At 38.9% G+C, this 23370-nt stretch overlaps 1 protein-coding gene across 1 annotated transcript; it reads right to left on the reverse strand.

Annotated features, from left to right (window-relative positions):
- Positions 1 to 7283: 7283 nt before the first annotated feature.
- On the reverse strand, positions 7284 to 18153 carry LOC124263406. The gene is made up of 2 exons (XM_046698023.1): positions 18093 to 18153; positions 7284 to 9079 (listed from the first exon to the last, which is right to left on the reverse strand). The coding sequence occupies exon 2, from the start codon at positions 9058 to 9060 to the stop codon at positions 7615 to 7617; it is 1446 nt and encodes a 481-aa protein (XP_046553979.1). The 5' UTR covers positions 9061 to 9079; positions 18093 to 18153; the 3' UTR covers positions 7284 to 7614.
- Positions 18154 to 23370: the final 5217 nt, after the last annotated feature.

Below are 23370 nucleotides of genomic sequence, written 5' to 3' on the forward strand. Positions count from 1 at the left end.
TCATTGTATTCATACTTTCCACCACTGGTTCACTTTGTCCAGAATCGCTCATTAATGAGTGAGTGGGTTTGGTTTAAACTCGTTTTGAACAGTATTCCGTTCGTTACGAGATGTCAGCCAAATGTGGAAGCAAAGCCAGAAGCAAGGCAGGAATCAGACATTCAACTCTTTTGTGGAACCAGCATACCTAGAAACATGCCATCGTGTAGAGTTGCGGCGTATAACAGCATTCACTCACTGATAAAAGTAGTGACGGGTATGCAAAATATAAAAGGCAAGTCTGATGTATATCATGGCTAAATTGTTCAAACAAGACAGTCACCATAACTAAAAACACCCTGCACTGAAATAATGACGATATCTACGGAAGTCCATACGAGACCTGGGTCCAGTTCCACAAAACGATTTAGCACTAAGGAGGTCCTAACTCCCATTCTTTACCATAGGCTTACGATCATCGTAGAGCTAAAGTCGCTTTGTGAAACGGGACCATGCCTGTTGTATTATCTTTATATTTCCAGCCACCAACGTAAAAGTTAATATTTGAAAATTCAATTTGTAAGTATTAATTGTCCTGAAACTATTTTACGCTGTCTTGACAATTCAAGCTATACCATCTTTAACATTCAAGATACAGTTTTGATAATTCAGGTTAGTGAGTTCCAAATTCTGGTTGAACTAATGTAAACGGAAACTTGATAGGACTTTATTTGTTTTCTTAAAATCTCAAGATACTCAAGTTGAAATTTAGATAATAAGTGGACTTGTCTTGTCACCAGGACTACATGTTGACAAAGTCTGAAGTGTATATAAACTAATAGAACATGCACTCTGCTTACATAAATTCCAAGGAAGTATAATTTCTACTTCAAATTTCAAGTTGAACAAAAAATCCCTAAAAGGTTTCCGTACTAAATTTGATGGCTTCCTTACATTTAGCAAACGATCTTCCAAAGGTTTCACTTTCTGCTTTGAGCTGACGCTGTTGACAGACTTGAGGGTGCAGGATCTGTGTCTTGATGTTAAAGGTGAAAGAATAATATTGTTACCGGAAATGTCCCCCATTAGAAGCACTTCTCCGAGTGCTTGACTGGATTGAAACAGAAACATCGTTGATTCACTTGAATCTATAGATGTCTTGTCCATGCTTGAGGTCACAGATATACGTGAATAATGCTGTTGATCCAGAGTCGATTATTTACAGACAGCCGCCATTAGCTGGACTATTGCTGAGTGCGGCGTTAAACAAGAAACTAACTCGATTATTTAGCGATAGTTCGAATATTGCCGGGTGCGGTCAAGCCGAATACCCGGGTTCGAGTCCCCACCTGCATACAATGTGTGAAACCCATTTGCGCTGCCCCCGGTCGTTGTATTGCTTCAATATTGCAAAAAGTGACGTAAAACCTTACTCACTCACTATCTAATAAATATACAATAATATACACTCTATTATCGAGGATGGAATACTGAGTGAGTGAGTGAGTGAGTGAGTGACTTGGGTTTTACGCCCTTTTTAGCAATATTCCAGCAATATCACGGCGGGGGACACCAGAAATGGGCTTCACACATTAAACCCATGCATGTGAGGAATCGAACCCGAGTCTTCAGCGTGAAGAGAGAATGCCTTAACCACTAGGCTAATGCTCAAGTAAAGTCGCAGGACAGTTATCATAGTTATTGACTCGCCGTGTGCATCATTTGCAGGAGCAGGATGCACAACAGAAAACCAATGTACACATCACTCTCGCACATGTCTCCACCGCATGGAACCATTGGCTGACGTACATCACGATGAGATGAATTGCGGGGTAAAAACTATCTGCATATTAGGTGCACCGACAGCTGATCACGGAGCGGGTTTCAGATGACATTAGAATCGACCACACTGCAATAATTCAATATCAGTTTCTATAGAAACAGGAATTTTAAGAAAGAATTACGTAATTACGCAATTGACGTTTTATGAACTGGAAAATGTCAGCGTCGTAAATACACTTTTTTCGCAGCTTTGTGACAGTAGGGATTACATGGTAGGATGTGAAATGACGTTAAGAGGGTCAAATAGTTACAGGTATATCGATTTATCATGCATAATAACATGTGTTGTAACTATCTACAGTCAGGGCCATTGATCCGTTGCATATCGCTGGGCTGGATATTCCATGACAGATTATTATTCCTTCCCTGACTAGGTGCCATATAAGGCGCGTGATGGTCACGGTGACTTCTGAGGATGGGCACTACGTGGGTGAGTGGTCACTTGAAAACCAACTCGTCTCTGTATGAGTTAGTGGGTGTGTTGTGATCACTTGATGCTTTTAATGAAATAGAACAGTCACTTTTGTACTACCTATCTCTTAGTGATTATGCTACCCTAATGGGTGACTTTGCACGAACTAATAATATGAAGGACTTCCTATCATTAGACAAACATATTGTTGATGAGTTCGATATGGACCTAGATGAAATGAACACTGAAATAAACCCTGAATTTATTCTTGATGATCTAAGCCTTTCTCGTGATAGAATTTCTCAAGACGATGATAGAGGCAACAATTTTGGATTTAAACTGATCGAATTATGTAAAAATCTAAACATGTTTATTTGTAATGGGCGGTTAGACAAGGATAAGAGAATAGGTAAGGCAACGTGTAAAAATAAGTCTGTTATTGATTATGTTATTGCGTCCCCCCTATGTCTACCATTATATAAAGACTTCGAAATATTTGACTTCTCACCTCTATATTCTGATGTCCATTGCCCTGTCCACTTTACAATAAAAACCGCCACGTGCAGCAGTACTTCACAGTCCGTTAGTAATCCGGTACAAGAGCAAATCCTCCAAGCTAGTAAGCCAAACCATTATGATATTGGAAAATCTACTACGTTCTGTCAAAACTTGAAAATTGAAAAGCTATCAGAGATTCAAAGACGCACAGAGTTAGCGTGTGAGTCAGGGGTTGACCCAGATACGGTAGATGACATCGCTTCTGACATAGCGCACGTGCTAGTTGATGCTGCACGTGAAACATTTGGTGTAAGGAAGACTCATGCTAAATTTCCCAAATCGAAAGCTGGTAGAATTAACAAGCCTTGGTTCAACACTGAATGTAGGAATATGCGTAAAAAAATTCATAAATCTAAAAATGACTTTAGAAAATTTAAAACTACGTTACATAGACAGAAGTTTTGTGTAACGTCCCGTGCTTATAAAAAATGTATGGATAAATGTATTAAAATATTTTCTAAAGAGACAACTAAACAGTTTCGTAACAAAAAAACATTCACCGAAAGAATACTGGAAAATACTAAATAAGCGTGACTGTAAAAAAACAAACCAGTCACCAAGCATTGGTGACTTTTATGAATATTTTAAAAAAGTAAATGAAACGAAATGTGAGGATGAAGTCCTCATTGAGAAGAATGACGATAGCGATAACTTTGCATTCGATACAAATATTCTCAACGATACCATTACAAGGGATGAAATTGCCTCTGCCATAAAGAACCTAAAAAGAAATAAGGCATCTGGAATAGATTTGGTAGAAAATGATTTTATAATTGACGCTTCAGAAAAGATAATCCCACTTCTGACTACTTTTTTCAACCTGATACTAAATTCCGGAATTGTTCCTGGTTGTTGGCTTAAAGGCACAATTAAACCTATTTATAAAAAGAAAGGTGACCCTATGGACCCAAACTCCTATAGACCCATAACTATATTAAGTTGTTTTGGAAAACTATTCACTAGTATTCTTAATATAAGACTTTCACATTTCGTGGAGATAAACAATATTTTATCCCCGTCCCAGTCAGGTTTTCGAAAAGGTTTCTCTGCTTGCGACAACCTATTTGTAAAACATGTGTTATTTGAAATTCTTAAACTTTCCAAACGAAAACTATATTGTGTCTGGCGTCCTTACTTACAAAGAAACTCACTCAAAATTTCTAAAATATGCTTGTGGTCTTCGAAACTCAACCCCCAGTATCATGCTTTATGGGGAATTAGGAAGATATCCGCTATATATTAAAATATATAAAAGAATAATATCATACTGGCATAAACTAGCTACAAACACTCTGAAAACGAAATTATCGACCCTTTTATTCAATTTCATTATATCTTCTTCTCCAAACACTTTACCTAAATTGAAATGGTTTAAATTTGTCAAACGGATCTTAGATGATTGCGGACTCTCAGAAATGTATGATTACCCGTTCCTATGTTCATCAGAATGTTTGGTTTCAAAAGTAGAAACAGTACTCAAAGATCAATATTTACAACAATGGCGATGTGAACTAGCATCTAGTCCGAAAGGAAAATTTTACCAAAATGTTAAAGACAATCTATGCTTTGAAAACTACCTCTTCCTTCCCAAATCTATACATAATCCAATTCTTAGATTTAAGTTATCAAACCACAATTTACCGATAGAAACAGGACGCTGGTACAACATTCTTAGAGAAAATAGACTCTGTAAACTTTGCGACTCTCCGTCTGTTGGGGACGAATTCCATTACCTTTTTAAATGCGAAGCTCTTCTCCAAAAGCGGATAATGTATATTCCAAATTATTACTACGTATGGCCTAATCTGTTCAAACTGAAACGACTATTTTCAATAAAGAAACCAAAGCATTTGAAAAACCGAGCTAAATTCTTAAATGCCTTGTCAAATGCCCTGAAATTGTAAACGAATTGTGATAATAATACTCTATCTATCTACTCTATTATCCACCATCTTGATTATATACTTATGTTAAATTGTATATCTTTATATTCTCATGTACCACCGTGGGTGGGTTTTTAGAGAATAAAATGTTCTGTTCTGATACTGGGTTTATGGATGATAGATCACTTGAAAAAACAACTCGTTTCTGGTGTGGGTTTTTGGATGATAGATCACTTGAAAAAACAACTCGTTTCTGGGTGGGTTTGGATGATAGATCACTTGAAAAACAACTCGTTTCTGGGTGGGTTTATTGATGATAGATCACTTGAAAAAACAACTCGTTTCTGGGTGGGTTTATTGATGATAGATCACTTGCAAAAACAACTCGTTTCTGGGTGGGTTTATTGATGATAGATCACTTGCAAAAACAACTCGTTTCTGGGTGGGTTTATTGATGATAGATCACTTGTTTATTGATGATAAAAACAACTCGTTTCTGGGTGGGTTTATTGATGATAGATCACTTGCAAAAACAACTCGTTTCTGGGTGGGTTTATTGATGATAGATCACTTGCAAAAACAACTCGTTTCTGGGTGGGTTTATTGATGATAGATCACTTGCAAAAACAACTCGTTTCTGGGTGGGTTTATTGATGATAGATCACTTGAAAAAACAACTCGTTTCTGGGTGGGTTTATTGATGATAGATCACTTGAAAAAACAACTCGTTTCTGGGTGGGTTTATGGATGATAGATCACTTGAAACAACAACTCGTTTTGGGTGGGTTTAAGGATGATAGATCACTCAAAAACAACTCGTTTCTGTGTGGGTTTATTGATAATAGATCACTTGAAAACGTAACATGGCTTCGGGTGGGTTTATAGGTGGGGATCACCTGATATTTCTACTTTGCCTTGAGGTGATCGTGATTTGAGGTTCATACTGTCAAACATTTCCCCTCTACTCCGATGCATTACAGTATTTAGCAAGTGATCGTAAACAACCGCTGACCTACACAGGTAAATCGTCCTTATCATATTTAACGGAAAAGCGAGGTTTAAAATGGCAACGCTTTGTATTCAGGTTAGCACAACACTTAACAGCTGCACGCTATACATTGTAGCATGTGTCACAGTGACTATCTGTTCACGATAATTTAAGGGTCGTCTTGTATTCCCTTTCCCAATTCATATAAAACTTTTTTTATTTGAAACAAAACATTTCTATTTACATTATTAAATGCGACAGGAAACTAATGTTATTTTTGCGCATCAAATGGTTTCAGATGGTCTACATAAAAGAAGAACGTTCTCTATATGACGTTCAGATACCCAGATTGCGTGTAGATTTAAGGTCATAGGAGTTATCTCCCCTGATCCACTAACTTTCAGAAGGTACCAAGATTCCTATGACTACACGTGCGTCCAATTTTGTATTTAAATTATAAATACCACAGAACATATTCTTTTGGAAGCGACAACAACACAACTCGATTATGGCTGTGACAAATGACCATCTGTACCTGGTCACCAGCTTATCTCAGGAACACGATCTCAAAAGTTATTTTATAGCCGCTTCGAATTTTCGACTTGGTTCAACAGAAGACGTTTTACTTATTTGGACATTCCTGGCTAGAGGAGAATAAATGCGGTAACATAAATTCTATGTTGTTATTGTTAAGAATGATCCGACTGCCATATTCGTTCATCTCACCCTGTGTTTTTAGTTTGGATGATATTCATATTTTTCATTAAGTATACAATACAGGTCATTACAATCGTAATTTGGTGTGTTGTTTTTTTTGTTTATCGCCGCTATTCCAGCTATATGGTGGCGGTCTGCAAATAATCGAGTCTGGACCCAACAATCCAGTGATCAGCATCATGAGCATTGATCTACGCAACTGGGATTCGATGACATGTGTCAACCAAGTCAACGGGCAACAATCACCAAAACCGAACAAGGGTCATTCATATAGCGACCGAATCTACTGACCATGTAACCGTGGTACCACGTTACAGGTTCGACGCCAACAGCTACAGGGTTTGGTTTGCCTGCTCCAGGCCCGATCACTGCAGTGATAGAACTAATATACTACGCTCACTTCGTCGCCAGTTCTAGTACCAAGAAGAGCGCACAACATGAATTTCTATTATACACAAGACAAATAAAACAATCTGTAGTTGGTATAAAACTGGTTGGTCCTGATTTCTTTGGAACAGACCCTTGAAGACCCGGGTTAGAATTGGTCGTCAGTAACCAATGCTTGTCGTAAGAAGCGACTAACGGGATCGGATGATCAGGCTCGCTGACTTGGTTGACACATGTCATCGTATCCCAAATGCATGGATTTATGCTCATGCTGTTAATCACTGGGTTGACTGGTCCAGATTCGATTATTTACAGACCGCCGCCATATAGCTGTAATATTGCTGAGTGCAGCGTTTAACAACAAACAAGCAATAACAACTACAGATATTGGCATCGATAATGGAACGTACAAGAGCAGTTCCTGGAAGGTGCAGGTGCAAACGGTGACGTAGCTTGCGGCGTTAAACAACAAACCAACCAACCAACTTTGGAACAAATAACTCATAGCCGCACAAACTCTTTGTTTTCTTTAAATTTCTTTTTAGGTAACTGTATAATAATGAAAAATCAAACAGTCAGTCATTATCACGTTCTCATGTGATAAATGTTCAGGACATTTTACACACTAATGGTCGAAAATGGAAACATTATGAAGAATGGCACAGATATCTTTCCACTGCCTTAGGTAATGCATAACTCTAATGTCGTGCCGGAAAGTTTGGGGTTTTTTTCTAACAAAAACGTTATGAATCTTGTTGGTATTCTATTTAGTGATTGTAAGTACGTGGCTGGTTTTAACACAGGTACATTTCCACATCAAGACGCCACACTAGATAATGTTGAATCCCCTAGCCATGCAGGACAACATGGCGGAGCGTGACTTCATGCTCTGCAGTCTCTCCTGTCTTAAGACCTCCCTTTTTATCAGGGCTGTTTTGATTGATGAGGTATTCGAGGGCCTTCTTTCGAGAACTTTTGGAAAACACCATAGCACTCTTCACTGCCGACTCGGCCTTGTGCGCATCGTACACGTGCGTCTGGTCTAAGTCCTGTTTCCGGCTACTCCTTGTTGACGTCATATCCGGCCTATCCTCATTGTCTTCTTCATCACTAATCTCTAACACTGTAGAAGTCTGAATGCTCTCCCTTCTCTTAGAAGAGTGACCGGATCTAGGTATATGATACAAGCTGCCTTTTGAAGACTTAGCACTATGAGGTAACTGTCTAGTCGTTGAATGGGAAGGGGGAGAGAACTCTTCCTCTGTCAACTGATCGAGAATGCTGGGTATAGATACATGTTTTGTGAGTCTCTTTGGTGACTTGTCGGACAGTGTGCTTCTAGATGTCTCTGACAAAGCGTCTGTGTCTCGGGGCGGCCTGCTGCACCGTGTGTCTGTGTCGTCATGGAACACATCCTGGTCGGGTTCAGAGTCTGATGACACAGGTGAGTGGGACCGACTCAAATTGTGGACAAAGTTATTCACCTTAGCTGCTGGAGTATCTGGTCCTGATCCTGAGATTTTAGTAAACTGCATCCCACTGTTCATATACACGTCCCCCTTCGTTATCAAGAACTGGTTTTTTCGCGACGAGTTGTCAACACAGGCCGACTGGGGTCGCGGTGTTTGTTTCACAGCAGGAGTAGTCTTATCGAAAGCTGTATGAGGACGTATCACGTGCTCACTATGATGTCTCTGTCTACCATCCTTGCTACCTCTTTTAACTTCATGTTTAGCTTCACTCTGGGATTTCCCATCCATATTTGGTGAACCGTCCACAACGTGCATGCCACTGTGTAGGAAAGCGCTTACCCTCTGTTGAACCTCGGCCCTTTCCTTCTCGACCTTCCCGCCATGTCTTTCCTTAGCAGACACAGGCTTCTTCCCTTCTTCCTCCCACGCGCTTCTGCTTGACATCAGGCGCGAGTCGAGAAGTGTGTCGTCTGCGGCCACGGCTTTCTGCTTGAGGAACCTCTGCAGCTGCTTCTCACACAGCCTCCACTCCATCAGCCTCTTCTCGCTCAGTCTGATGGCACTACGACTGTGCATGGACTTCTCATACGAGTTGTCCTTGGGGCCTGCGGGGGCCATGCCCATGTTGCTGCTACCAGAGGTCCTTCTCACCGACTCTATGTTGGCGTAAAGGAACTTCTTCTCCCGCTCCTGCAAGCCCCAATTCCGCAGCCTCTCTCGCTCATAGATCTTGAGTTGAAGGTCGAGTCTTGCCCTCTCAACCCGGTTCTTCCTGTCCGCTTGAATGAAGCGTTCCCCTGTCGACGTCCATCGTATCGGCATCTCTGTCCCTGTCTGCCAGCTGCGATACAAGAAAGTGGAGATTATGATACTGATAACGACGACGACGACGATAGTAACGATAAATACATAAATAAATAAATAAAATGATTGAATGAATGAATATACGTGACTTTTAGTAATAAATGAATGGATAGACAGACAAACAGACAGATAAATAAATAAATGAATGAATGAATGAATGAATGAAATGAACATGAATGAATAATAAATAAATAAATAAATAAATAAATAAATAAATAAATAAATAAATAAATAAATAAATTATAATATTTCTAACCGTTACTGCGATTTGTACGACGAGCGAACACAATATAAGCTAGGCTATCATAACGTTCAAACACAAAACATATTCCAAATCTGATCTAAACTTCCAAGATGAATTCTAATTAATGTTTTTTATAAGATATATAAATCTGATTCCTTATTTATGACATAACCTATATAACAGTTTTGCAAACAGTATCTCTGGATACGTCACGAAAATCCGTTCTATTCGCAGTCCGAGTCCGAGGGTAACAGTATGAGCGCCGTGCCAACACACAACTTGAAGTTGACGCACGCCACAGACGTTACTGAAATACTGCAGTCTCCTTAGTTGTTAGTTCAATAATTCCTATGATAACATATTCAAGAATTTCGCCTTGGCACAGACGGAAATAGAAAATTCACAATTGCAACATTTATAATTCACCTAATGTAAGATTAGTTAAACTTTCACAATAACGAACACATGGTTCAATGACACGCACTAAGTGACTACCGCAGTCTGATTAAAGATTTCACTAGGTTTGTTTGCGTGATTAACAAAAAAGGTAATTATGAATACACAATAAAATTTAAAAAGTGGTCGAACGTAAAACGTGTTATATTTGGGACTACACTTTCTCAGTAAAGTACAGATTCTATAGTAGTTTTGTTATGTTGAGTCCCGTCCAGAGTGTGCGTTCGAATCCCGGATGGGACTCACCCAATCAAAAGTACTAGAATCTGTACTTTTGTGTAATCCCAAATATAACACGTGTTAAAAAGGTACTGTATGGGATCCTGGAAGGGACATTGTCGCATTGTCGCGTTGTCGCCCTCTCAAAAACAAGCAAAATGAGGCAAACTTAACCAAAGCGCGACAATGCGACAACGCGACATTTCGGCCATTTGTCGTAATGTCGCATGTCGCGTTTTGAATATTTTTCTATTCCTCCAAAGGGCGACAATGCGACATAGCGACAATTTTCAAGGTCAAAATATGTCGCATTGTCGCGCTTTGGTTAATTTTGCCTCATTTTGCTTGTTTTTGAGAGGGCGACAACGCGACAATGCGACAATGTCCCTTCCAGGATTCCATAGTAATGAGTATTTTCGAGTTTCGTGTAACTTGTTACTAACGTAATTTGGCGTTAGTGGCCTCGCCGTCACATTGCCTCTCGCCCCAGTGATACACACTGGTATACAACGCGAAGCCTATATGTTGTCAGCCATCATACGGCACAAACGTGTAATGAACACAAACAGTTACAGATAAAGCCAATAAATTTGAAAACAATTTTCTCTCCTATGGTTCCATTCTAAAACCTAAAATTCAAAATGTTGAATATTGCCCCAAATCAAATATCTCAGATATCTCAATACATTTTGAATATTAATCGATTAAAATGGTAAAATATCTAACAGTAAATATCATACATTACATCTTTGTTCTTTATCACATGAAACACGTTACACACGTAGCAGATTTACCTCACAGCATTCCGTTTTGCAACTCGAACAGTATGAACGTACAGTGTAGAAGAGCTGAGGCTCCAGTCAGCTGTAAGCCGTTATTTCTACACTTAACACAACGGTACACAGCCCTCATGCGCCTGAATAATATTCTTAAAAGCTCGAGGGATAACGTACTCTAAATCTAGAATTAGCATAAAAACCTTATTAAGGTAGTATACAGAGTCCCAATGAACGTAATCCGGACCCGAGGCCTCGGTTTAATTGACTGCGTAAAAAGACGGGTGGGTCATGGTATGGTGTAGAGATTCGATCGAGCTTGTGATGTGAGCTTTAGCAGGTCAAAGAGGTTCAAATGTTTAATAGGATTTTAGTGGAATTATTTCGTCAAGAGAAGTTTTAACTTCACTACTTTACTGATCGTAATGGGTCGTTTATTTTGTGAACATTCTTGTTTGATTCATGAAATAGTGATTACAGAGGGACTTGTACGTGCATGTACCTCGATTATATTATGCTAAAATTCAGAAGATTTCAAATAGTATGTTCTTAGGGTTTACATATGTCAATGCATATGTTACAACAATACTGTATATTGTATCTTGTTGTGTCGAGACATCGCAAGGTTTTTCCTTCCCTCTCTTTCCATCATCATCATCATCATCATCATCATCACCATCATCATCATCATCATCACCACCATCATCATCACCACCACTACTATCACCACCACCAACGTCGTCATCATCATCATCACCCCATCACCAACACAATCACACCATCATCATCATCATCATCATCATCTGGCATTACAGAGATAATATTATAATCCAGTAAGTATTCCTCAACTTGATTACATATTTTACGAACGTTTACGGACAGATTTTACCGTTGCTTTGTGCCTTCCTGAATCTCAATCATTCCTCCGCTCTTTCTGCTCATACTGTCCATCTGCACTTATCCGTTCCCTCCGTTTTACCTTCTTTCCATCTGTTCACACTGAACACCGTCACCACCATCACCTCTAACCCATACATCACAACCGCCCTGTCGTCACTTCAGGGTATATTTCAGAGCTAAAGCTCCACTATTATTACCATGGAACCTTGCTCTTCAAAACTTCAGTTCAGTCAGGACGCCCGCTTTTGCTAGGTTCAGTGGATAGCTAGGGGTCACGATAGAGAGTTAACGAAGTATCTTCTGTCTTCTGTCTCTGTCCTTCTTTTCTCTAACCCCTCTTTTGTTCTCTCACTCCCATCTCGACCCCCACCCTGGGTACTGTGCCGTTGATTTGATTCACTGACAACATTGATGTATATTGTCTTACTTGTATACGTCCAACAGGCTATTACTATAGCGATCGATACCACCGATTGCGTTAACTGTAGTCTCAAAACCCCCATTACTCGCTAATCTGTATATACGATCATTATCGGGACAGATATGTGTCGAGGTTGAAATAAACGACCGACTTGGCAGGCTAATCTGTAACTACAACTCAGATATTATCACTAATAGACTGTAGCAATTGAATAGGTGACACTGAATATGTATATAATTGCTTATTACAAGGAATAAATGTCTGGAGGACCTCTCTTCAACAAGCTGGATCAAAAGAACAAAGGTTCCGTGCTTGGGCTCCTGACCCGGGACGAAAACATGACCCTGTATCGCCGTTGGAGACACTGTGACCGTTATTAGACGAAATAACATGTCTCTGTGGCTAATGATGTGCTGATATACAGACAAACACGAAGTATATGTTTCGCCCGTGGTACTGGATTTCAGGGTCCCTCACACAGGGGTAGTACCGCTACATCCATAGGGCAACTCAGATATGTGGTCATCAATGGCGCAACTCATGCTTAGACATGTGGTCATCAATGGCGCAACTCATGCTTATAGATATGTGGTCATCAATGGCGCAACTCATGCTTAGACATGTGGTCATCAATGGCGCAACTCATGCTTAGATATGTGGTCATCAATGGCGCAACTCATGCTTAGATATGTGGTCATCAATGGCGCAACTCATGCTTAGATATGTGGTCATCAATGGCGCAACTCATGCTTAGAATATGTGGTCATATGTGCAACTCATGGTCATCAAGCAACTCATGCCAGGTAGATATGTGGTCATCAATGGCGCAACTCATGCTTAGATATGTGGTCATCAATGGCGCAACTCATGCTTAGATATGTGGTCATCAATGGCGCAACTCATGCTTAGATATGTGGTCATCAATGGCGCAACTCATGCTTAGATATGTGGTCATCAATGGCGCAACTCATGCTTAGATATGTGGTCATCAATGGCGCAACTCATGCTTAGACATGTGGTCATCAATGGTGCAACTCATGCTTAGAATATGTGGTCATCAATGGTGCAACTCATGCTTAGAATATGTGGTCATCAATGGCGCAACTCATGCTTAGACATGTGGTCATCAATGGCGCAACTCATGTTGAGACATGTGGTCATCTATGGCGCAACTCATGCTTAGATATGTGGTCATCAATGGCGCAACTCCATGCTTAGAATATGTGGTTTTCAATGGGGCTACTCATGCTTAGATATGTGGTCATCAATGGCGCAACTCATGCTTAGATATGTGGTCATCAGTGGCGCAACTCATGCTTAGATATGTGGTCATCAATGGCGCAACTCATGTTGAGACATGTGGTCATCAATGACGCAACTCATGCTTAGAATATGTGGTCATCAATGGCGCAACTCATGTTGAGACATGTGGTCATCAATGGCGCAACTCATGCTTAGAATATGTGGTCATCAATGGCGCAACTCATGTTGAGACATGTGGTCATCAATGGCGCAACTCATGCTTAGAATATGTGGTCATCAATGGGGCTACTCATGTGGAGACATGTGGTCATCAATGGTGCAACTCATGCTTAGAATATGTGGTCATCAATGGCGCAACTCATGTTGAGACATGTGGTCATCTATGGCGCAACTCATGCTTAGAATATGTGGTCATCAATGGGGCTACTCATGCTTAGATATGTGGTCATCAATGGCGCAACTCATGCTTAGATATGTGGTCATCAATGGCGCAACTCATGCTTAGATATGTGGTCATCAATGGCGCAACTCATGCTTAGATATGTGGTCATCAATGGCGCAACTCATGCTTAGACATGTGGTCATCAATGGCGCAACTCATGCTTAGATATGTGGTCATCAATGGCGCAACTCACGCTTAGACATGTGGTCATCAATGGCGCAACTCATGCTTAGACTAAGGATCATATAGAAAGTCATATTTAAATGCCATTGCTGCCATTACAGATCTTATATATTACTAGTATGCATAAGTTAAATGAATTCCTAGAGCATAGAGCCAAGGTCACAAACCAGTTGACGTTAAGCAACGTTGGTCCTTGGATGGGTGACCGTGTTGGGCAGCTTGACTCCTGAGAGTTTCTAGGACTTCACTTTTGTCCCACAACGAAAATAGAAGTGTGTAAAGGAAAACTGAACACTGCCATGGAAGTATAAAGAGTTTCTTGGAAGCATATATAAGAACAATGAACACTGCCGTGAAGGTATATATATGAAACATGAACACTGTCAAAAAGGTATATATATGAAAGATGAAGACTATCAAGAAGGTATATATATATGAAATATGAACACTGTCAAGAAGGTATATATGAAATATGAAATAGGTATATAATGAACTAGGAACACTGAAGGTATATACATGAAATAGGAACACTGTCAAGAAGGTATATATATGAAATATGAACACTGTCAAGAAGGTATATATATGAAATAGGAATACTCTCATGAAGGTATATATATGAAATATGAAGACTGTAAAGAAGGTATATATATGAAATAGGAAGACTGTCAAGAAGGTATGTATATATATGAAATAGGAACACTGTCAAGAAGGTATATATATGAAATAGGAACACTTTCAAGAAGGAATTATATGAAATAGGAATACTCTCATGAAGGTATATATATGAAATAGGAAGACTGTAAAGAAGGTATATATATGAAATAGGAACACTGTCAAGAAGGTATATGTATGTATATATATATATATATATATATATATATATATATATGAAATAGGAACACTTTCAAGAAGGAATTATATGAAATAGGAACACTGTCAAGAAGGTATATATATGAAATAGGAACACTGTCAAGAAGGTATATATATGAAATAGGAACACTGTCAAGGAAGGTATATATATGAAATAGGAACACTGTCAAGAAGGTATATATATGAAATAGGAACACTCTCATGAAGGTATATATATGAAATAGGAAGACTGTCAAGAAGGTATATATATGAAATAGGAACACTGTCAAGGAAGGTATATATATGAAATAGGAACACTGTCAAGAAGGTATATATATATGAAATAGGAAGACTGTCAAGAAGGTATATACATGAAATATGAAGACTGCCAAGAAGGTATATATATGAAATAGGATCACTGTCATGAAGGTATTATATGAAATAGGAACACTGTCAAAATGGTATATGCATGAAATATGAAGACAGTTAAGAAAGTATAAACATGAAATATGAAGACTGTCATGAAGGTATATATATGAAGACTGCCAAGAAGGTATATATACTCTCCCAATCTGTCCCCACCTGGGGAACGCAAGCGTCGGCGAAACGTTCACGTCGACGTCTGTACACCCGCATTCTTCCATCGCGTCGTTCCAATAGAAATCGTGATTCATCACTGAACCAGATTCTACGCCAATTCGGTAGGTTCCAGGCCTGAACATTGGTGCACCATTGAACTCGATGTCGACGATGTTGTTGTCGAAGCACAGGGCCAAAATAAGGTCTTCTGGCACGTAAACCAGCCTCTCTCAACCTTTTCCTGACGGTCTGTGCAGAAAGCCTCCTCAATCCGGGTATTTGTCGAGCGGTACTGGTCGCCGTAGCTGTTTGATGACGCACGTGATGTAGTGATCCTGCGCCGCAGTGGTCGCTCGAGGTCGCCCACTACGAGTGGCATCTGCTACCGCATTCTGCAGGCGATATCTCTCCCAGAGCCGTGAAATGGTGCTTTGGTGAACATTCATGCGTCGGGCAACTGCACGTTGAGACTGGCCAGCTTCAAGCAAACCAATGGCGACATGACTGTTGGCTTCACTTAGACGTGGCATTTTGCGTTCGTCAACAATATTCCAAATACAGTGAATAATCGACAGACAGCGATCAATCTTTTATACTCATCATTGAGACTATCTGATCCCCAACTTTCACGTGCATTGCATGTGAATTGTGTATTCTGTGACACTACACGCCGAAATTGAAAATCATGCTGTTAAATAGGGGTATTTTACGGATGGTGCATTTTGTTGTGATGTTTCAAAACATAAACACCATAGGACTCATAAACAGAGCAAAACCTTTTGTAAAATGAATCACGTTTTAATTCATTGCTACATGAAATTGCTCTTTTCATGATGCGTTTCTTTTTTGGGAGAGTATATATGAAATATGAACACTGTCAAAAAGGTGTATATATATATCTATGAAATATGAACACTGTCAAGAAGGTATACATATGAAATGGGAACACTGCCAAGAAGGTGTATATATATATATATATATATATATATGAAATATGAACACTGTCCAAAAGGTATATATATGAAACATGAACACTGTCAAAATGGTATATATATGAAACATGAACACTGTCCAAAAGGTATATATATATATGAAATAGGAACACTGTCAAGAAGGTATTATATGAAATGGGAACACTGTCAAGAAGGTATATACATGAAATACGAACACCGTCAAGAAGGTATATATATGAAACATGAACACTGTCAAAATGGTACATATATGAAACATGAAGACTGTCAAGAAGGTATATATATGAAAGACGAACACTGTCATGAAGGTATATATATATATGAAATTGGAACACCGACGTGAAAGTATATATATGAAATAGGAACACTGTCAAGAAGGTATATATAGACGAAATTTGAACACTGCTGTGAAGGTATATATATGAAATATGAACACTCCCATCAAGTATATATATGTAAGAAAAATGAACATTGTCAAGAAGGCATATATAGGAAAGATGAACACAGACGTGAATATATTTATATATATAAATATATATATAAGAAAAATGAACACTGTCAAGAAGGTTTATATACCGAGAATAAAAAGTTAAGCGCCAGCCTATTTCAAAACTAAGATGTGAAGCTGTGGAAATGTTAGGCTAATAAAATTGGGAAGACCAATCCATATTTAGAGAAAGTTCATCTGGTAACTGATTTAGGGATATCATAAACATTTGCATGTACAATTAAAGGAAATATTGTTAAAGATATGATAGCACTGCTTTTTAAAGCAAAATAACTATTCATATTCTGCTCATACAACAGTATTAAACGTAGGTTTCACTTGTCAAAAATGACAATCATGTGACCATATAACAGTCATTCCTGATTTTCACTTTTCAAAAGAAGGTAACGTTTTGGAGGAAAACAAAATGCATGTTTTCCAAGAGCGCATACATCCTGTTTAAAGTAAAAGATAATTTCCACATAATGGTTTTGTTTTTAAACTAAAAGTACTAAACCAAATTATGATAGTTGTTTTTTCTGAAAAATTTCCTATGAGACAACCTATATTGGCAAAATATACTGGGTGGGGCTTAACTTTTTATTCACAGTATATATGAAATATGAACACAGTCAAGAAGGTATTATATGAAATATGAACACCGCCAGTCAAGAAAGTGAATTATATGAAATATGATAACTGAAATATATATGAAGTATATATGAAACTATAAATGAAATATGTAGAAAGAGGAACAGTGTCGTGAAGGCGTATAAAAAAGATGAACACAATTGTGAAGGTATATATATGAAATATGATAACTGAAATATATATGAAGTATATATGAAACGATAAATGAAATATGTAGAAAGAGGAACAGTGTCGTGAAGGCGTATAAAAAAGATGAACACAATTGTGAAGGTATATATATGAAATATGATAACTGAAATATATATGAAATATGATAACTGAAATATATATGAAGTATATATGAAACGATAAATGAAATATGTAGAAAGAGGAACAGTGTCGTGAAGGCGTATAAGAAAGATGAACACAGACCTGAAGTTATGAATGGTGAACACGGTCGTGTATAATGGTAAACATGAGTATAACAAGGATGTAGAGTGTCACTAAATGGCACAATGTCATAATTCTAGCGATGACAAGACACTACAGAACCACAGCCGCCATACTTACCACTAGCTGCACTACTCCATGGTACCTGACTGTACACACACACACACACACACATGCACTGTGTATACCCCGTGTTAACTACCCAGAAATATTTCCAAGTATTCACCACCATCTTAGTGTTTAATCTACATCTTAGCAATGTGTACTTGTTAGTCAACCTGTAAAGCTTTTAACATATCAACCGTAACAAAGCCACCAATAACTGGCACAGTAACATAGGTCATTACCTTCTGTCTGGTATGAAGAAATAACTCCTCTATACCCACACAACATGCCTTCTAATGGCCAATCCATCGATCCATGGACATCAAAGACTATCTACCTACGACACATAATAATGATATATTCTCCTCGCATTAAAGTTCAACCTTGTAAGTAATTCATAGCGATATTCTGCTCACCTCGTGCCAGATATACGCTCCGCTCTGTCAATGCGGGCTACCAGAGAGCCTTGTTAGTCTGACAAATGGCTTATAAACATCAAAGTTTATCCGATGGCTGCAGATATATACTCGAGAGCTCTTCATCGATTTATCTGTAATCTCCAAGTCGAAAATAAATCTTCAGAACGTCAGAGAATCGTCAAATGAATCACCTACAGTGTGATCTCTTGTATTGACTATGGATTGGCTAATTTACCCACTTATCCCTAATAAAATGAAATTAATAGTTATTGTCACTAATATCGGCTTACTGTGATTGGCAACAGCTAGATTTGGGCTCGACGGATTTCTATTACAGGTTTAGGGATTTTTAAGTCAACATGAAAAGAAGGAAAAACGATAAAGGGGGGTGCGGAAGCTGCTGATACATATTTAGGTTTACATTATTATAATACGAGTTCTTATTGAATTATCCTCAAACTTACTAAGAAGGAATTATTTCAATTGCGTTTCATTCCCGTCGGAAACAGGTATCCGTTTGTTTATTTTAAAAGCCAGATATATTTCATGTTGAACTCGTCCGAATACAATGAACACGTGACATGTTCTTAATCACCTAGTTAATTTAGATTCGTCTCCCATCATCTCATCGTCCTTTTTTAAGTCATTACCCTGTGTCGAAACTAAATATCGAACTTTGAGATGTTTCTAGTTATACCGGAGAATGTGTATGTTATAAGCAGTTTGTGTACATTATCTATTACGCTACACAAATAGTGCCAGCTCATAACTTCAACACACTCTGCCTATTAGAGGAGTGGAACTCCGCTCTTTGATCGCCAGATCAACCCGTCATAGACAGGGGCGGTCGTGCATATTGTTACAATTGCTTCCCAAGACCAGGGCCCCGTTCCTGAAAGCGATCGTAGCGCTAAGGTGATCGTAACTCCCATACTTTAACATACACTTAGGACAGTCGTAGCGCTACGATCGCTTTGAGGAACGGGACCCAGAGTTCGATCCCCCACATGGGTATAATTGGTGAAGCCCATTTCTTGTATCCCTAGCCATGATATTGCTGGAATATTGCTACAAGCGACGTAAGACTATACTCAGTCACTCACAGACAAATTATTTCTGGTTGATGAAATATACTATCACTTATCACAGGTACTACGGTACTTGGGCTTAAACGTAAAAGGGGTATTTCCGGGTATTGCCCTGGTCAGGGGTGGTCATCTCACCGTACCTCGAAGGATTTACCCTCTTACGGATGGATTAACACAATCAGCCCCTAATCCATAACTCTCTTACCTTTTGAGCCGGATAATCGGATCTGGGGCATAACAACATCACAATTGTTTAATCGTGTTTTAGTCACAGTGGAAACCAGAAAGCCGGCTGTGGCTCCAGGTGGTCTGTTTACCTTTTTTAACGTCTGGTACATTTCTAACGAATATAAATAGCCTTTTAAAAGTGTTTCATATAACTTGTCTCATTTAATTGAATATAAAACTGTTCCATCCTTGTAATTCTAGGATTCGATTTTCATTGTCCATTGTTCATTGATGTTCACTGTGTATAAGCTAGGACAGAACAGCTGCGGATACTACAACTATTCAACGCTCAGTTCCGACTGGGGATCGTTTTGTATGTTAGACGATATCAAGTCATGTAGTGTGTGTTACTTAAACTGATCATATTGCCCTGTGGTGGACGGATGTCGCTGTGTCGAGTCCCATATAGGCTGGACAGGCCAGTTGGAGTCCTTGATCTCACTTAGGAATGGTTTATTGGTTCCCTCCCAAAAGACAGACCTCCCACAAGACAGACTCAATGAGTACATTATTATCAAGGGTACAGCTTAATTAAGCCTTATGCAACCAACCATAAAATGTGTTGTTTTAAGCGGTCTGTCTTTTGGGAGGTCTGTCTTATGGGAAGATACCGGTTTATTCTATGGGTCTAAGGATTTGTTGAAATGACTTCTTTGCTCATTGTTGGAATATTCTTGTACATAGATAATTAATAATGCATGTACATTGCATCGTGATGATGTAACCAAGTCATAAGAATAAACCTAAAACACATTACTACAGAATAAACCTTCAAAATCACGCTGTAATACACATTGACACACCAGCACACGAACACGTAGGTGCACACACGCACGCACGTACAGGCACGCAAAGAAACACAGACAGACACAAACACACACACACACACACACACACACACACACACACACACCAGCACAACTGTCTGGACTCTTCTATATCAATTTATGCTTACATTTCCACAGAATATACCTTCAAGTGCAGACATGTACCAAATTACAGTTTTTTTCAGAATATACCTTCAACACATACCGCACATACACAGACTCCTCAACTTCTCTTACTATTTAACAGTCACAATGCGTACTTTGTTTATCCTACATTACAGTATTAATCTATCCCACTGTTAAATATATGTGTGTGCATACACAGTGGAACTTCGTCCTCATAAATCGAGATATCCGTAGTGCGAGACAAGCAGAGTACAAGATGTTAGGGTCTAGTCGTACATACCCGCTTCCTTTTCTGTTTCCAATACTCGTGCCATTTTATTTATCTGAATTATGTTTTATGGAAATTAGTAAATGTTTGAAATATAGAACACTGTAAGAAATATTTATTGAAACTAAAAGGGTTATCAAATACTTCTACAATTGAAAAAGCAATATACAAAATTTGATACGGAATATTTGTATACCTTTGAAAATGAATAAACCCATTAGACAAGTGAGTCAGTGAAGCGACGATGTTATATAACACCCCTAACAACAAACATACGGCCCATTTAACACCAAACATCATTCACGTACAATTAGCAGGTGCGAAAGTAGGTGAATGCCCTCACATTCAACAGCAATGTGCTAATTCGCTTCACTTGGTCGAACAGGAAGCTCCAGTTGTAAGGAATTCCAATCAAACCGTTACTTATTTAGTACCAGGAAATCCAATATGTTACTACTGAGAGCGGTACGTAATTACCCCTAATGTATCCCAGGCAGTGATAATGTGTATAGTAAATGTACCAGCTGGGGCAGGGTGGGTCATAATGCTCTCAAAGAGACATTGAGACTATGCCATTCACTTATTTACAGTCAATTATATCGGCAATTGTCGTATCGTGGCCTATATCCTGATTGTGAGATTGAAGATATTGGGGCAGTTCTTCATTGGCTCCGTGACCCTCTGAGACACTTTTCGTGTTACTGTGACGGCTACGGGTGTGGGGCTATTTGAAGTACCGTTATCTGCCCGTGTAATCCTTGCGTGTCGATACTGAGGGACTTAATTAGAACTTGACACAGGGGCGGGGATATTCGCACGATATTAATTTCATATTCTTTCCTCGGCGCATGTACACTGGGTCACGGGCGACCAGGTGTGGGGTCAGGTAGAGATAAGGAAACGTTACTGACACCGTTAAGTAAAAACAATCAGGCATTAAATATTGATAATGGTATGGCAATGTGATTTGTATATGATGATATGGTGGATTGGGTTTTTTAAGTTCATTTTTGGTGGAAGTCGTGTTCGGGTTCATGGAACACAGTGAGTGAGTGAGTGAAGGAGTGAGTGGGGGAGCAGGTTTTTAACCTATGTTTTAGTAATAGTCAACGTATACCACGTCCTGAGTCACCAAACACTGGCTTTTCACATTGTACCCACGAGGGGAATCGAATCCGGACATTCGGCGTGACAGACGAACACTTTAACTACTAGGCTTCCGAATCGGTCTTGTCTCTAACGGTACGCGTACCATACCACAACTACGATGATGATGAATGATGACGATCAAGAAGCAGTCGGGATTAAGGAGGAAAATAGCAATATTTATATGTTAAGGTTCTTGGAGTTTAGCATAAAAGTTACATTAGAACATGAACATCTATATAACCTACAATACTGACCTCTAATACATAACAAAACTATAGACAATTAAATACATGCTAGTACTAATAAAAATATATAAAACCGATAAAACCCTCTATATACTGATAACATACAAAACGTCAAGGCAAGGGAATACCCAGTCTCGATTATCAGGCCAGATGCCATTGGACGTATAGGGATAAAGGGCCGGGAATATTATATGTAGAATGGATTGCTGTAAGTTCGTAATAACACCAAGAAAAAAAAATCTAAAACAATGAAAATATACAAAATTAATTAATTCGAAACAATTATTTAAGAATAAACATGTTGAAGTGAGCATACGATAATGTGAAAGACGGGGAGAACGTGTTACCGACTTTTTATTGCAGCTGAAATGAACAAGAGATGATTATTTGATATGCAGCCTGGTTCCCGTGGTATGATGCGCTTACGCTCTGAATGAAAAGCCATCGCAGCATACCCCGGACACCAGTCTATCCGATGTTGACGCATTTGACCGGGTATACTAGGTGTTTTAGACCCTCTATTTGCAGCGTGTTTTCAGCCAAATACCAATTTGATAAGGTTGCAATTTTGTAGGTCAAATTCAGTTTAAAAGTGTATACTTTCTCTTATCCTGTAGTTTATTTAATTTCATACACTGAAGGGAATAATTACTTGGAACATAAATCAAGGTACACTTTCTTTACCCCTTGAGGGCGGTGGGGTAGCTTAATAGCTAAAGCGTTTGCTCGTCACGTCGAAGACACGGGTTTTATTCCCCACACGGGTACAATGTGTGAAGCCAATATCTGGTGTCCCCCGCCGTGATATTTCTGGAATAATGCTGACGTAAACCTGAACTCACTCACTCACTCTTTAACCTGTAGTTTAGTTTGTATCTTTCATATACTGAATGAAATGGTTACTTGGAACACCACTAATCAAAAGCTGTTACCATTGCGCAAC

This window comes from Haliotis rubra, unplaced genomic scaffold (assembly GCF_003918875.1).
Source record: "Haliotis rubra isolate DU_JTF1 unplaced genomic scaffold, ASM391887v1 Scf88, whole genome shotgun sequence".
Taxonomy (NCBI): Eukaryota; Metazoa; Mollusca; class Gastropoda; order Lepetellida; family Haliotidae; genus Haliotis; species Haliotis rubra.